The sequence below is a fragment of the Xiphophorus couchianus genome, chromosome 17 (assembly GCF_001444195.1).
Source record: "Xiphophorus couchianus chromosome 17, X_couchianus-1.0, whole genome shotgun sequence".
NCBI classification, from domain to species: Eukaryota; Metazoa; Chordata; class Actinopteri; order Cyprinodontiformes; family Poeciliidae; genus Xiphophorus; species Xiphophorus couchianus.
The window spans coordinates 16,041,083-16,054,986 of record NC_040244.1 but is presented as its reverse complement, the minus strand read 5'-3'; the positions used below and the strand labels follow the sequence as shown (position 1 = coordinate 16,054,986).

At 37.7% G+C, this 13,904-nt stretch overlaps 3 protein-coding genes across 4 annotated transcripts in view; all 3 read right to left on the bottom strand.

Annotated features, from left to right (window-relative positions):
* LOC114161066 (protein FAM19A2) overlaps nt 1–13,904 on the bottom strand; it is a 75,985-nt gene that overhangs the window by 52,207 nt on the left and 9,874 nt on the right. The window lies entirely within an intron of this gene.
* LOC114161060 (fish-egg lectin-like) lies at nt 6,042–7,664 on the bottom strand. The gene is made up of 5 exons (XM_028044120.1): nt 7,508–7,664; nt 7,121–7,357; nt 6,822–7,033; nt 6,612–6,736; nt 6,042–6,526 (listed from the first exon to the last, which is right to left on the bottom strand). Exons 1-5 carry the CDS (start codon nt 7,560–7,562, stop codon nt 6,388–6,390), a joined length of 768 nt encoding a protein of 255 aa, XP_027899921.1. The 5' UTR covers nt 7,563–7,664; the 3' UTR covers nt 6,042–6,387.
* On the bottom strand, nt 9,020–12,759 carry LOC114161059 (fish-egg lectin-like). 2 transcript variants are annotated; one of them, XM_028044119.1, is made up of 6 exons: nt 12,639–12,759; nt 10,486–10,540; nt 10,099–10,335; nt 9,800–10,011; nt 9,590–9,714; nt 9,020–9,504 (listed from the first exon to the last, which is right to left on the bottom strand). In XM_028044119.1, exons 2-6 carry the CDS (start codon nt 10,538–10,540, stop codon nt 9,366–9,368), a joined length of 768 nt encoding a protein of 255 aa, XP_027899920.1. In that variant the 5' UTR covers nt 12,639–12,759; the 3' UTR covers nt 9,020–9,365. The 2 variants fall into 2 exon arrangements, with proteins under 2 accessions (XP_027899920.1, XP_027899919.1); XM_028044118.1 differs by lacking the exon at nt 12,639–12,759 and having other exon boundaries at nt 10,486–10,620.

Genomic DNA, 13,904 nt, shown 5'->3' with positions numbered 1-13,904 from the left:
GCAATTAAAACAGCTTATTTGACAGATAAGTGGGGGCCCGCGGTCAGATTGAAAGCCACAGCCTGCCACTATCAGGTCTTTAGGTTACAGCTCCCGGGTTAAATGGCCCCGGGATGCAAAGTGAGCCAAATGAGGCACACAGCTCAATAAAAAAAGAGTCCATAGGAAAGAAGACTTTGCACATAAAATACCTCATATGTTTTTTCTTACACCTTTTTCAGGACCAAATTCTAGACTTTTATTTTAAGACTCCAATTTTCCAAGTTCTCAGCTCATTTACACTGGATGCCCAGTTTTCCAAATTCAATTCAAATTCAAACATACTTTATTGGGAAATTAAATGTTGTTTTTTTGTTGTAGATCATTAATGCAGATTCTTCAAAAATGTATTGTAGGTGGTGATGGTTGTTGGCAGGAAAGAGCTCTTGTAGCGATTTGTATTGCAGCGAATCTGAAGAAGCCTCTGACTGAAGATCCTCTGTTTTCCCAAGACAGTCTCATGAAGAGGACGGTCAGGGTTGTCCATAATTTGTTTGATTTTATGGTTTTATTTCAGCTGGCTGCAAATAGCTAAAATTTGCAAATACTTAAGACTTTAACATCAGCCTATTTTAGTAGTTCAGACACAAAGTGCACGCTGTGGAAACCATCTTAGCAAAAGCTAACATGTACACCTCGGCTATTCAACTGGGACCTGTGGGAATGATGAGCTCACTAGAAGGAAAACAATTTAGGAAAAAAAATGTAGAACTTTTTTAAAGATCTTCAAGAGATAAAATGGTAAAAATGCTATAGGTTCTAAATTTGTATTTAAATTCTATTTTATTTTATTTTTAAATCCATTAAATAACATCAAGAGAGCCCATCCTGTCAAAGATGATCTCTTTTAAGCAACCAGCTGTATTAGCCAATCATCATGTAGTATTCATGACGTCAAGGACCGTTTGCTCTGATGACGTTTTGGAAGCTTCCAGTGTTTGCTAACGAGACTTTTTTTCCTTTTTTTTTTTTTGTCGAGGTCGTTCACACTTCCAAATAAATCCAGCCTGTATGTGTTGTGCAGTGTGAACAGGCAAACGACCTGAAAGTGTCCCGCATGCGAAGTAGAGGGCGCAATGACGTCAGTTTTCTCAGTGAACTGCCAACCGCCATAAAAAGAAGTGCTCAGTGTTTGCGGAAGTAAACATGGACGCTAACGGTGGAGCTTAGCTTACACATTTGAAGTTGTTGTCCGACCGGAGCAGCATATTAACAACTTAATCCTCATTACAGTCCGTCATAGTTGTTATTTTTCTTCCGGCTTGCGCGTGTCAGTGAGTTAACCGATAAATGTGTCTTTAATAAAACTGCTGAAGGCAAGCCGGCGGCAAGAATCATTACGAAGGATTACAACTTATGGAAGCATTTTCTAAGCCAACCACTGGCTTCCACCTCAGCTTTTTTCGGATGCTTGCTGGCAAAAAATATCTCCCAAAGAAAATGATGAGCGCGCTTTTTTCAACAGGTGCTGATTAAGTCAACTAACAGCAATCAGAGCTTCTTTCCGCGAGGCCACCGGTAGTTCAGACGTGGCTCAACTTTGTACAATTATTATTTTTTATATATAGTGACTGCTTCGGAGAGGACCTATTGGACTCCATTGGAACGATATACCCCCACTGCAGTACTTGTTTCAGAAAACTGAGGATTTTTTTATATTTCTATTTTACAAAAGCAATTGTTTGGAATTGGACTTCGTAAGTGACCTTTGTGACCTTCGGGGCACCATCAATGGCGGACAAAGTGGACGGGCTTTCGGCTGGGCTATCAACTGTGGCAACGCGGATGAATTCTCTCCAGTGTCACATCCTCCAGGTGTTCGTTGTTCCTGACTCAGTGGTGAGTTAAAAACACCAAGTAACATTTTGCAAAGGAGATCCACTGACTAAGGGAAATGCGCCAACGTAGGGGGAAAACTGTCTTGCTTTGTATTGTATTGTATTGTATTGTATTGTATTGGCTCACAATGTATTACTAAAACAATTATCGTAACACACTGGTTACAATTCAGCTGAAATATTCCACTGAGCATTGTTTTACACATGCCAAACGCGTGGGACACAGTGTACAGCAAAGCTTAAACATGTCAGCCAATCATATTGCTTAAAACCAATCATGGTTTCCTCTTTCAAATTAGACATGGCGCTAGGAGGTTCATTTGTGTCGAGGTTAAGCTACTTTTAAATAGCATATCAGAGTATAAGGTTTTTAAAACAATAGGGCAATACCAATTGGGAATCAAGACAAAGCAAGTATGGGGATATATTGGTGTATTATTTGTCAAAGACCGTAATGGCAGGACCCTAAAAGCTTAAGTTTTCCCTAAGTTGAACACACAAATACGGAGTTTTCTCAAATCTCCACTTTTGTCAGAGTTTTTATAAATAATCATATCTTGTGATATGAAACCGGGTTTTAAATCACTCTGTTCGGTAAAAGTCTAAAATGCATAAAAATGCTTTAGTTTTTCCAGATACAGTATCTGATTACATGTGGACTTGGCCTGAGACAGTGCTGCTGAAATGCTGGATTTTGTTTTGTTTTTTGTTTTGTCAGTGATGTTCAAATTTTTAATGAATTTCCATAATTTTAGCTAACTTAATGTGGTACTTAGAAGTGTTGATTTTGTAGAAAAACTGACAGCATTTTCTATGAAACTTGGCCTTTTGATGTCTTAATGTGAGACGTCATCTGCTCCGAAGGATGCTCATGACGAAGTGAACTGATACTGAAAAACTCCCAGACATGACAGAACACATACTTTGTTGGATGCCTGGCCCCTGAGATGTTGGGTTTTAGTAAATATGGGCCCTTGAGCATAAATGGGTGTATACTTTGGACCACTGAAGAGAAATTAAAAGGCAACATTTATTCCTTATTTTTCACAAATTTTGGAAAAACTTCAATGTCAGACTTTTCCATTCTCGAATAAATCCCAGTACAACAAATATTCACCAAAATGTCTTGATGACGTGTGTTTGTGCTATTCTTACATAGGCTAGGAGACACAAAGAAGCATTGTTAAATTGTGTGATGCGACGCTAACAGCTTTACAGCTGAGAGAGAGAGAAATCTGATTAATCATAAAAATACTCCATAGAGTTCTCGATTACTAAAATATTCTTTTACAACAGCCCTAGTTCAAAGCATTAACATCCTGCGAATAACTGCTTTTTTTTTTTTTTTTTACAAAACATAAATATCAAGTCCTCTCAATGATCTGGTTGATTGGACATCACATCACTTACTGTGTGTGGCACACATTGCTCAACAGAGCAATTGAGCAACAAAGCAATTGTTGCTTAAATGCTTTGCATTGAGTCGGGATTATCGGTGGTCGGAAAAATGACACAGTCAAGCAAAGAATCTGAAAAGGGAACAAGATGTTTTTTGCTATTTATGGTCAACTCTACGATAGCAAGATAAGATCTAACGGAATCACATTTCACATTTAAATTAAAAAATGTATAACCTGCCAATCAATCAATCAAATTTTATTTGTATAGCACATTTCAGCAGCAAAGCATTTCAAAGAGCTTTACATCATAACAAACACAAAGTCTTGCAACATAGAATCAACAAAATATTACATTAAGTCAAGTGCCATCATTAAATTTGTAATTGATTATGTTTCAAAAGCAACTCTAAACAGCTGGGGTTTTAATCGAGATTTAAAGGAATTCAGTGTTTCGGCTGTTTTACAGTTTTCTGGAAGTTTGTTCCAGATTTGTGGTACATAGAAGCTGAATGCTGCTTCTCCTCATTTGGTTCTGGGGATGCAGAGCAGAACCAGAAAACCTGAGAGGTCTGGAAGGTTGATACAACAGCAGATCTTTAATGTATTGTGGTGCTGAGCCGTTCAGTGATTTATAAACTAACAACAGTATTTTAAAGTCTATTCTTTGAGCTACAGGGAGCCAGTGGAGGGACTTTAAAACTGGTGTTATGTGCTCTAGCTTCCTGGTTTTAGTGAGAACGCCAGCAGCAGCATTCTGGATCAGCTGCAGATGTTTGATTGATTTGTTGGACAGACCTGTGAAGACGCTGTTGCAATAATCAATACGACTGAAGATGAACGAATCAATGAGTTTCTCTAGATCTTCACTGAGACATTAGTCCTTTAATCCTGGAAATGTTCTTCAGGTGATAGAAGGCCGACTTTCTGACTGTCTTTATGTGGCTCTGAAGGTTCAGGTCAGAGTCCATCACTACTCCCAGGTTTCGTGCCTGATCTCTAGGTTTTAGTTGTAATAACTGAAGCTGTGCATTGACTCTAGATCGTTCCTCTTTAGGTCCAAAAATAATAACTTCAGTTTTGTTTTTGTTCAGCTGGAGAAAGTTTTGGCACATCCACACATTTATCTGTTCTAAGCATTTATTCAGTGATTGGATGGATTCAGAGTTACCTGGTGACATTGTAATGAAGAGCTATGTATCATCTGCATAGTTATGGTAGCTAATCGTATTTCCTGTTATAACTTGATCTAGTGGGAGCTTATAAATATTGAATAAGAGGGGTCCTAGGATTGAACCTTGGGGTACACCGCATGTGACCTCTGACCTTTCTCTTTGATGAGAAGTGCTTGTATGAAATGCTCATGTTTTTGAGCACTTGGTAAAATCATGTAGTAAAAGATAACTGTATCATTGTGATAATTCTTCACAGAAAATATTGGTGAACTTTGTAATTGTTTTCAGTTGTAAGCAAGCATTGAGCAAACATACAGACTCATTCCAGACTGAAAAGTTCCTGTTTTAGTAATTCCATCACCAAGTGAAAGACATTATATAGATTAATTAGACAACTGATGTTTTAACGTCTTTATAACTCCTAGTATGTTTAATAGCTGCTAAAAGGTTTAATTTTCAAAAGGTACCATTAATCTGACTAGCCTCAACAGGACGTCTATCCTAATTTTATTGAATAATCCTGTATGGCATTCATATTCAAGTTCTGGGTGTATTCTTAGCACAAAAAAGGCCTTCCAGTCACATAACCGTGGGGGCATCACCGCCCTCCTCTTCCTCACAGCACGTCCCCACGCGCTGCAGGTTGTGCTGCAACTTGCAGCACAAAGTTACACCCTTGCATTCTTATAACAAATTGTCATATTTTAACAGTCATACTGTACGCAGTAGTCAAAATATAACAAAATGTACAAATTCAGAGCCAAAAACTAAGTACACTGCATGGTGAAGTTTTTAAACTCTGCATAAAAAAAAGAAAACTGTTACTAGAGGGAAAAAAATGTTCAATCATAAGTTCTATCACTTTTAAATGAAACACCAGTTTTCTGGGGCTAAGAGAAGCACAGCTCCACATTTACATTTCCTGCTGCTTCTGTTCACTGTTGCTCCCAAAATCAACGTAAGATGCAGCCAAGAGGTTGTCTGCAGGTTAGAAGCTTTCTTGGTTGTGGGAAGAAATATTGTTGTAAAAGCTAAGTAATGGTTTGTCTGGGAGTTCGAAGGAAGAGCAAAATGCAACAACAGGATGATATTTATTCATAATGTCTAGTTTATTGCAAAGAACATGTGTTAACATATGAAAAGATATTGATACCATCATGTAAAACATATAATTTAGTAGGTGCTAATGCATGTTAATTTAATTTATTCCACATATCATAGCACTCTTAACCATGACCATCATCTTGATAACTGTTATCATCCAATTATATAACTTTGAGTAGCATCTTACTGCAAAACATTTCATACTTGAGTAATATTTCAAATATGATGCTGTCAAATTTATAGCATCAGGTTTTTTTCAGTCATAATAATGAGTTTGAGGCATCTGAAGGGTTTTTAATAATTTTCTTAAAATGTAAGAACCGTCTTACGTTTAAAGAGTTTTAAAGAACATAGCAAAGTGACCTATTGGTAAGAGTTTTTTTTAGTGTATGGCAGTTTCTTGAAACAATGTTCTCAGACACACAGAGAGAATATTTTTTCCTTCATTTAAACAAACCAGTCTTAAAGAATAATTACAATCAAACACATTCTGTTGATCAGTGGAAAAGTTTATTGTTTCCTTAAAATCACATTTTAATGTTTTACTTTTAAAGCTGAAAGATTGAATGCCAAAATAAGGAAACCTCCAACTTAACTTTTGTATGTCATTTGAGAAAGTATAACTTTAAACTTTCCTTTTATTTCCTGCATTCTTGGAATCATCTATAGCATAATCATTGAACAATAACTTGTATCCCCACCTTGATTTTAACCCCTATCATGATTAACCTGGAGACTGTTCTGGATCCTCTACTGATAAAGAACACATGGGATTAACCCAAAGCTGTCATCAGAAGGAACAGAATGTGTGAAGTGAAGACTTCCAGCTGGTTACTAGATGCAGTTCAGGATGACACCAGCATCAGTCAGAAGCCAGAGACGTCCCAGGTCATAGGTCACGTGTTTGATGATCACACAAAAGGAGATGTGGCTCCAAGCTGTGCCCTGTGGAAGTGCTTTAGAGATACCGGCTCTGGAAAGAGAAAGATACTTATTTTGAATTGTTCAAGTCTCCTAAATCTGTCTGCATTTGCAACTCAAATTTATTGAGATGTTACCTTTCAAAGACATTTCCAGATTGATTTACAACAAAGACCCTTCCATCACTCCCAACTTCAACTTTTACAGCAGCTCCATCTACTTGACTCCAGCTACTGATGCCACAGGTATCTGGTGAGACTTTCTATTAAAGTAAACAGTAAAGATTGTGACTAGTGAATGAGAGTTATATCAGGAGTTACAACAAGAGATGTACGAAAAACGTTTACCGTAAAGTAGATATTTTGAGCAGAGTTCACTCCCCAGCATCCGAGTGGACCACAGCTGATATACATCAATGCCCCAGTAATGGTGTTCCACTTCAAGACGCCCTCCTCCTCAATGGAAGAGGCACTGCTGCCGTTCAGGCAATGGATGCTGTTTTGGCTGGTAACTCCAACTACTTGACCTTCTCCAGCATCCACCTGGATTAACGATAGACCTGAAGAGACAAACGGCATCACTAAACAATTAAAAACTTTGAATCAGGGCCAACCTGTAAAATCTGGCTCTGAAACATGATACTCACCACGAGTAGGAAAGAAATCACCAGCTGCAAATTTATAGACTGTGTTGTCGCGGTCGACTCCCCAGACACCTGCATGTCCCACTGAGACATGCTTGAGAGCAACAGAACCCAGTTTGGACCAACTTGAATCACTCAAGAAGAAGGCGTTGGAGTTTTTATCAGTCATCACAACCATTCCGTTGCCAGCATCAACCTGGGCTGCAGCAAAGTGCTCAGGAGCAATAGTGCAGATCCAACCTGTATAGAAAAAACACACAAAATAAATGTAATAAACACCCATAGAACACTATTTCATCTTACAATTACAAATTGGAATGTATTTGTAAAGTGGTTGGTAACGACACTTATGAATTGGCCCTATGAATTGAAAATATGAAGAGAACTCACCATGACATCTGGTAAAGTAATTCAGCAAAACCAAGAAAGTTGCGAGAGCTTTCATGTTGGCGTCTGTAAGTTGCTGTGCAGCTGAAGATGTAACTTTGCTTCTGTGTCCTGAAACTCCTGTGATTGAGGGACTTATATATTCAAGGTATGGTGTGACAAAACTGGGTTGTAAGAAGGTCAGAGGCGTTTAGTTTCTTTTCTTAGCAGGATTTGATTGCAGTTTATTATTCCTCAACAACAGTGTTTCTGAATTCTGGTAATCAGGTACCACTGCCCTGTATATTTTACATGTGTCTCTGTTCCAGAACACCTGATTCATATGACTGCATGGCCTCCTTTGCACACCATCAAGTACTGGATCAATGACATGACGTCCAATTGTTTTTGTCCATCTCTACTTTTTACAGTTAAAAAAAAGCTTAAACTCATAAAAAGAAACCACAGACATGTGATACATGGGTCAGGTACTACAGGATGTGAGAGAAAAAGTATAATCAGCATAATGCGACAGTCTGATGACAAGAACTTGTTCACATGGTCACATGCTCATATCAGGACCTGAACCAGCAGCCTCACCGTGTTCCAAGTTGAACAACAAGCTATTGCAGAACTACCAAGTTTGGCAAAGTTCACAAAACCTGGATCTGAAACCTGCTTGAAAAATAAGCATTTCCCTTTGTTCTCATGGACATTAAAGTACACAGGTGTAGTAGTGTGCCGATTGATTGGTCACCGATCATAATTGACCGATTTCTGTGAAAAACTGCATGATCACTTGTGCATGATGATTGGTTGCCGATCACAAAAACTGATCACCTCAAACTTCACAACCTGCTTTGAGCAAATATACAGACAGATATATAGACTCATTCCAACTTGCAGCACAAATTACACCCTTGCATTCTTATAACAAATTGTCATATTTTAACATTTGTATGCAGTAGTCAAAATATAACAAAATGTACAAATCCAGTCAAAAACAAAGTACACTGCAAAGTGAAGTTTTTAAACTCTGCATTAAAAAAATAACTGCTTCCAGAGGAAAAAAATGTTCAATCATAAGCTCTATCATTTTTAAATGAAACACCAGTTTTGTGGGGCTACGAGAAGCACAGCTCCACATTGACATTTACAACTGCTTCTGTTCACTGTTACTCCCAAAATCAACATAAGATACAGCCAAGAGGTTGCCTGCAACCTTGAGTAGCATCTTAATGCAAAACATTTCATACTTGAGTAATATTTCAAATATGATGCTGTCAAATTTATTTATAGCAAAAAAAAATTTCAGTCATAATGAGTTTGAGGCATCTGAAGGGTTTTTAATGAGTTTTCTTAAAATGTAAGAACCATTTTACGTTTAAAGAGTTTTAAAGAACATAGCAAAGAGACCTATTGGTACAGTTTTTTTTAGTGTATGGCAGTTTATTAAAACAATGTTCTCACAGAGAGAGAATAGTTTTTCCTTCATTTAAACAAACCAGTCTTAAAGAATAATTACAATCAAACACATTCTGTTGATCAGTGGAAAAGTTTATTGTTTCCTTAAAATCACATTTTAATGTTTTACTTTTAAAGCTGAAAGATTGAATGCCAAAATAAGGAAACCTCCAACTTAACTGTTGTATGTCATTTGAAAAAGTATTACTTTAAACTTTCCTTTTATTTCCTGCATTCTTGGAATCATCTATAGCATAATCATTGAACAATAACTTGTATCCCCACCTTGATTTTAACCCCTATCATGATTAACCTGGAGACTGTTCTGGATCCTCTACTGATAAAGAACACATGGGATTAACCCCAAGCTGTCATCAGAAGGAACAGAATGTGTGAAGTGAAGACTTCCAGCTGGTTACTAGATGCAGTTCAGGATGACACCAGCATCAGTCAGAAGCCAGAGACGTCCCAGGTCATAGGTCACGTGTTTGATGGTCACACAAAAGGAGATTTGGCTCCAAGCTGTGCCCTGTGGAAGTGCTTCAGAGATACCGGCTCTGGAAAGAGAAAGATGCTTATTTGGAATTGTTCAAGTCTCCTAAATCTGTCTGCACTTGCAACTCAAATTTATTGAGATGTTACCTTTCAAAGACATTTCCAGATTGATTTACAACAAAGACCCTTCCATCACTCCCAACTTCAACTTTTACAGCAGCTCCATCTACTTGACTCCAGCTACTGATGCCACAGGTACCTGGTGAGACTTTCTATTAAAGTAAACAGTAAAGATTGTGACTAGTGAATGAGAGTTATATCAGGAGTTACAACAAGAGATGTAAGACAAAAGTTTACCCCAAAGTAGATATTTTGAGCAGAGTTCACTCCCCAGCATCCGAGTGGACCACAGCTGATATACATCAATGCCCCAGTAATGGTGTTCCACTTCAAGACGCCCTCCTCCTCAATGGAAGAGGCACTGCTGCCGTTCAGGCAATGGATGCTGTTTTGGCTGGTAACTCCAACTACTTGACCTTCTCCAGCATCCACCTGGATTAACGATAGACCTGAAGAGACAAACAGCATCACTAAACAATTAAAAACTTTGAATCAGGGCCAACCAGTAAAATCTGGCTCTGAAACATGATACTCACCACGAGTAGGAAAGAAATCACCAGCTGCAAATTTATAGACTGTGTTGTCGCGGTCGACTCCCCAGACACCTGCATGTCCCACTGAGACATGCTTGAGAGTAACAGAGCCCAGTTTGGACCAACTTGAATCACTCAAGAAGAAGGCGTTGGAGTTTTTATCAGTCATCACAACCATTCCGTTGCCAGCATCAATCTGGGTTGCAGCAAGGTGCTCAGGAGCAATAGTGCAGATCCAACCTGTAGAGAAGAACCACACAAAATAAATGTAATAAACACCCATAGAACACTATTTCATCTTACAATTACAAATTGGAATGTATTTGTAAAGTGGTTGGTAACGACACTTATGAATTGGCCCTATGAATTGAAAATATGAAGAGAACTCACCATGACATCTGGTAAAGTAATTCAGCAAAACCAAGAAAGTTGCGAGAGCTTTCATGTTGGCGTCTGTAAGTTGCTGTGCAGCTGAAGATGTAACTCTGCTTCTCTGTCCTGAAACTCCTGTGATTGAGGGTCTTATATATCTAAGGTACGGTGTGACAAAACTGGCTTTGTAAATATTTCAGGGGAATTTAGCTTGTTGGCAGGAATTGGTTGCACTTCCTTATTTCATTACACTTCCTTATTCCTTCAGAACCATGTTTTTGTATTTTGGTAATCAGGTACCAGATTCAGAGAATAATATGTTGTAAAAAGACAAAAATAGAAATATGTTGCTTTAATATGTGACATCAAGTTTTGCAGTAATCAAATTATTGCAAGAAAAAAAATTCATGAAAAACTTAAATTGTTATCTCATAAAATGCTAAATCAATACACAATGTTGACAAATATGAATAAAGAAATCTAACTTAAACTAATGACTTCTATAATTAAAATGAGTGTAAACTAAGCATTAAGTTTAAGTTCTGATACCTTAGTACTTACCAAACTTGTTATTTCTACCTACTTGTAAAATGGCTTCCAGTAAGTGATTTTGCTTGGATAGTTTTTAACAAATTGACTTAATTCATAAAAAAATCACTATCAACCAAATTTGTGACAGCCTCCATAATAATCTGAATTAAACATTGTCAGGCGTATAATGCAGCCACAAAGGGGATATTGTGCCTTTTTGTGATGGTCTCAAGCCCTGATAAATGCAGATGTTTGTGTCAGAAAGGGCAGCCAGCATTAAACATTTGCTAAATCTAACATGCGAGTCAAGAACATGATCTCTGCTGGATCTGCCATTGGTGCCGGTGACCAACATGGTACCGGTGGAAATTTGGAAAGCTAGAGAGTTGGTTGATGATGATCCATGATGCAGAGGAGTAAGGTGGACATATTCTGTGTTTAGGTGGAAAGGTAGCAATTATCAAGTATTAGGGAGGTCTAAGGATTGAAATGCATGTACTCATTACTTTAGTTATTTTTTAAATCCTGTTGATTCCTTAAAATCAGTGCTACATGATGTTTCAACTGTTTCAAAGCAAACTAGCTTTGATTGTTATTGTGACAGAAAGCAAGTTTGTTAGAATAAGACTTGTTGTTTTTACATGCTTCCCTTGTTTGATACTAAAACATCGAACAGATTTGATTTTACAAAGGGAACTGACCTAGATACACAGGTAGAAGTAAACTAGTTACTCAATTACATTTACCTGAGTAACCTTTTGATGGGGAAAATGTACTTTAGTAGTTTTACTAGACTGTATGTTTTACTCTTTTATTAGTAAAATTGTAAGATAGTCTATCCACTGCAAGTAATTGAAGAAAAAAAAACATGCATGAGACACAGCTATAGTTTAAGTTATAGTGAGATCTGTTGTTTATGCACAAGCTTTGTTATTCTAATGCTGCTTTCTACCTGCTCTTCTTTTTAGGACTGGAAGTAACATAGCACTTTGAGAGAGAGAAGCAGAGACACACACAGAGAGAATAGTTTTTCCTTCATTTAAACAAAACAGTCTTAAAGAATAATTGCAATCAAACACATTCTGTTGATCAGTGGAAAAGTTTGTTTCCTTAAAATCACATTTTAATGTTTTACTTTTAAAGATGAAAGATTGAATGCCAAAACAAGGAAACCTCCAACTTAACTGTGATTTGAAAAAGTATAACTTTAAACTTTCCTTTTATTTCCTGCATTCTTGGAATCATCTATAGCATAATCATTGAACAATAACTTGTATCCCCACCTTGATTTTAACCCCTATCATGATTAACCTGGAGACTGTTCTGGATCCTCTACTGATAAAGAACACATGGGATTAACCCCAAGCTGTCATCAGAAGGAACAGAATGTGTGAAGTGAAGACTTCCAGCTAGTGACTAGATGCAGTTCAGAATGACACCAGCATCAGTCAGAAGCCAGAGACGTCCCAGGTCATAGGTCACGTGTTTGATGGTCACACAAAAGGAGATTTGGCTCCAAGCTGTGCCCTGTGGAAGTGCTTCAGAGATACCGGCTCTGGAAAGAGAAAGATGCTTATTTGGAATTGTTCAAGTCTCCTAAATCTGTCTGCACTTGCAACTCAAATTTATTGAGCTTTCATGTTGGCGTCTGTAAGTTGCTGTGCAGCTTAAGATGTAACTTTGCTTCTCTGTCCTGAAACTCCTGTGATTGAGGGACTTATATATTCAAGGTATGGCGTGACAAAACTGGGTTGTAAGAAGGTCAGAGGAGTTTAGTTTCTTTTCTTAGCAGGATTTGATTGCAGTTTATTATTCCTCAACAACAGTGTTTCTGAATTCTGGTAATCAGGTACCACTGCCCTGTATATTTTACATGTGTCTCTGTTCCAGAACATCTGATTCATATGATTGCATGACCTCCTTTGCACACCATCAAGTACTGGATCAATGACATGACGTCCAATTGTTTTTGTCCATCTCTACTTTTTACAATTAAAAAAAGCTTAAACTCATAAATAGAAACCACAGACATGTGGTACATGGGCCAGGTACTACAGGATGTGAGAGTAGAAGTTTAATAAGCATAATGCGACAGTCTGATGACAAGAACTTGTTCACATGGTCACATGCTCAAATCAGGAACTGAACCAGCAGCCTCACCGTGTTCCAAGTTGAACAACAAGCTATTGCAGAACTACCAAGTTTGGCAAAGTTCACAAAACCTGGATCTGAAACCTGCTTGAAAAATAAGCATTTCCCTTTGTTCTCATGGACATTAAAGTACACAGGTGTAGTAGTGTGCCGATTGATTGGTCACCGATCATAATTGACCGATTTCTGTGAAAAACTGCATGATCACTTGTGCATGATGATTGGTTGCCTATCACAAAAACTGATCACCTCACACTTCACAACCTGCTTTTCCTTCACACTGCGGAAGCGCGCGGCGCCAAATCCTAAGCAATGTTGTGTGGAAGTTTAACACTCTGAGACTCATGGGAAGTTTGCATCTTGCCACGAAAAAATGTCTCTGTGGTGAAACATGTCAAGTTGCATCAACACAACAAGATTTACTGATTACTGTTACTGATTGCAAGTTTTTCAGTTGTCCTTTTTATTGAATACTTGCTGAATTGTGCCTGGACATATTGTACATGTTTTTGTCTAAATCAGGTGATTTTTATGGTTCCATTTTGCTAAATCGCATAGCAGTATTTATACCTGAAGCAAAAAATTAACCAATTCACGTGATCAAAATGCAAAATCAAGACATGTTTATTTACAACAGTAACTTTAATAACTTAATGACTTGTATAGTGAAAATCAGTGTTAAACTTTGAGCATTAACTTTAACTTCTGATACTTTCCTATTTACCAATTGTTTTTTGTTGTTGTTGTTGTTTTTT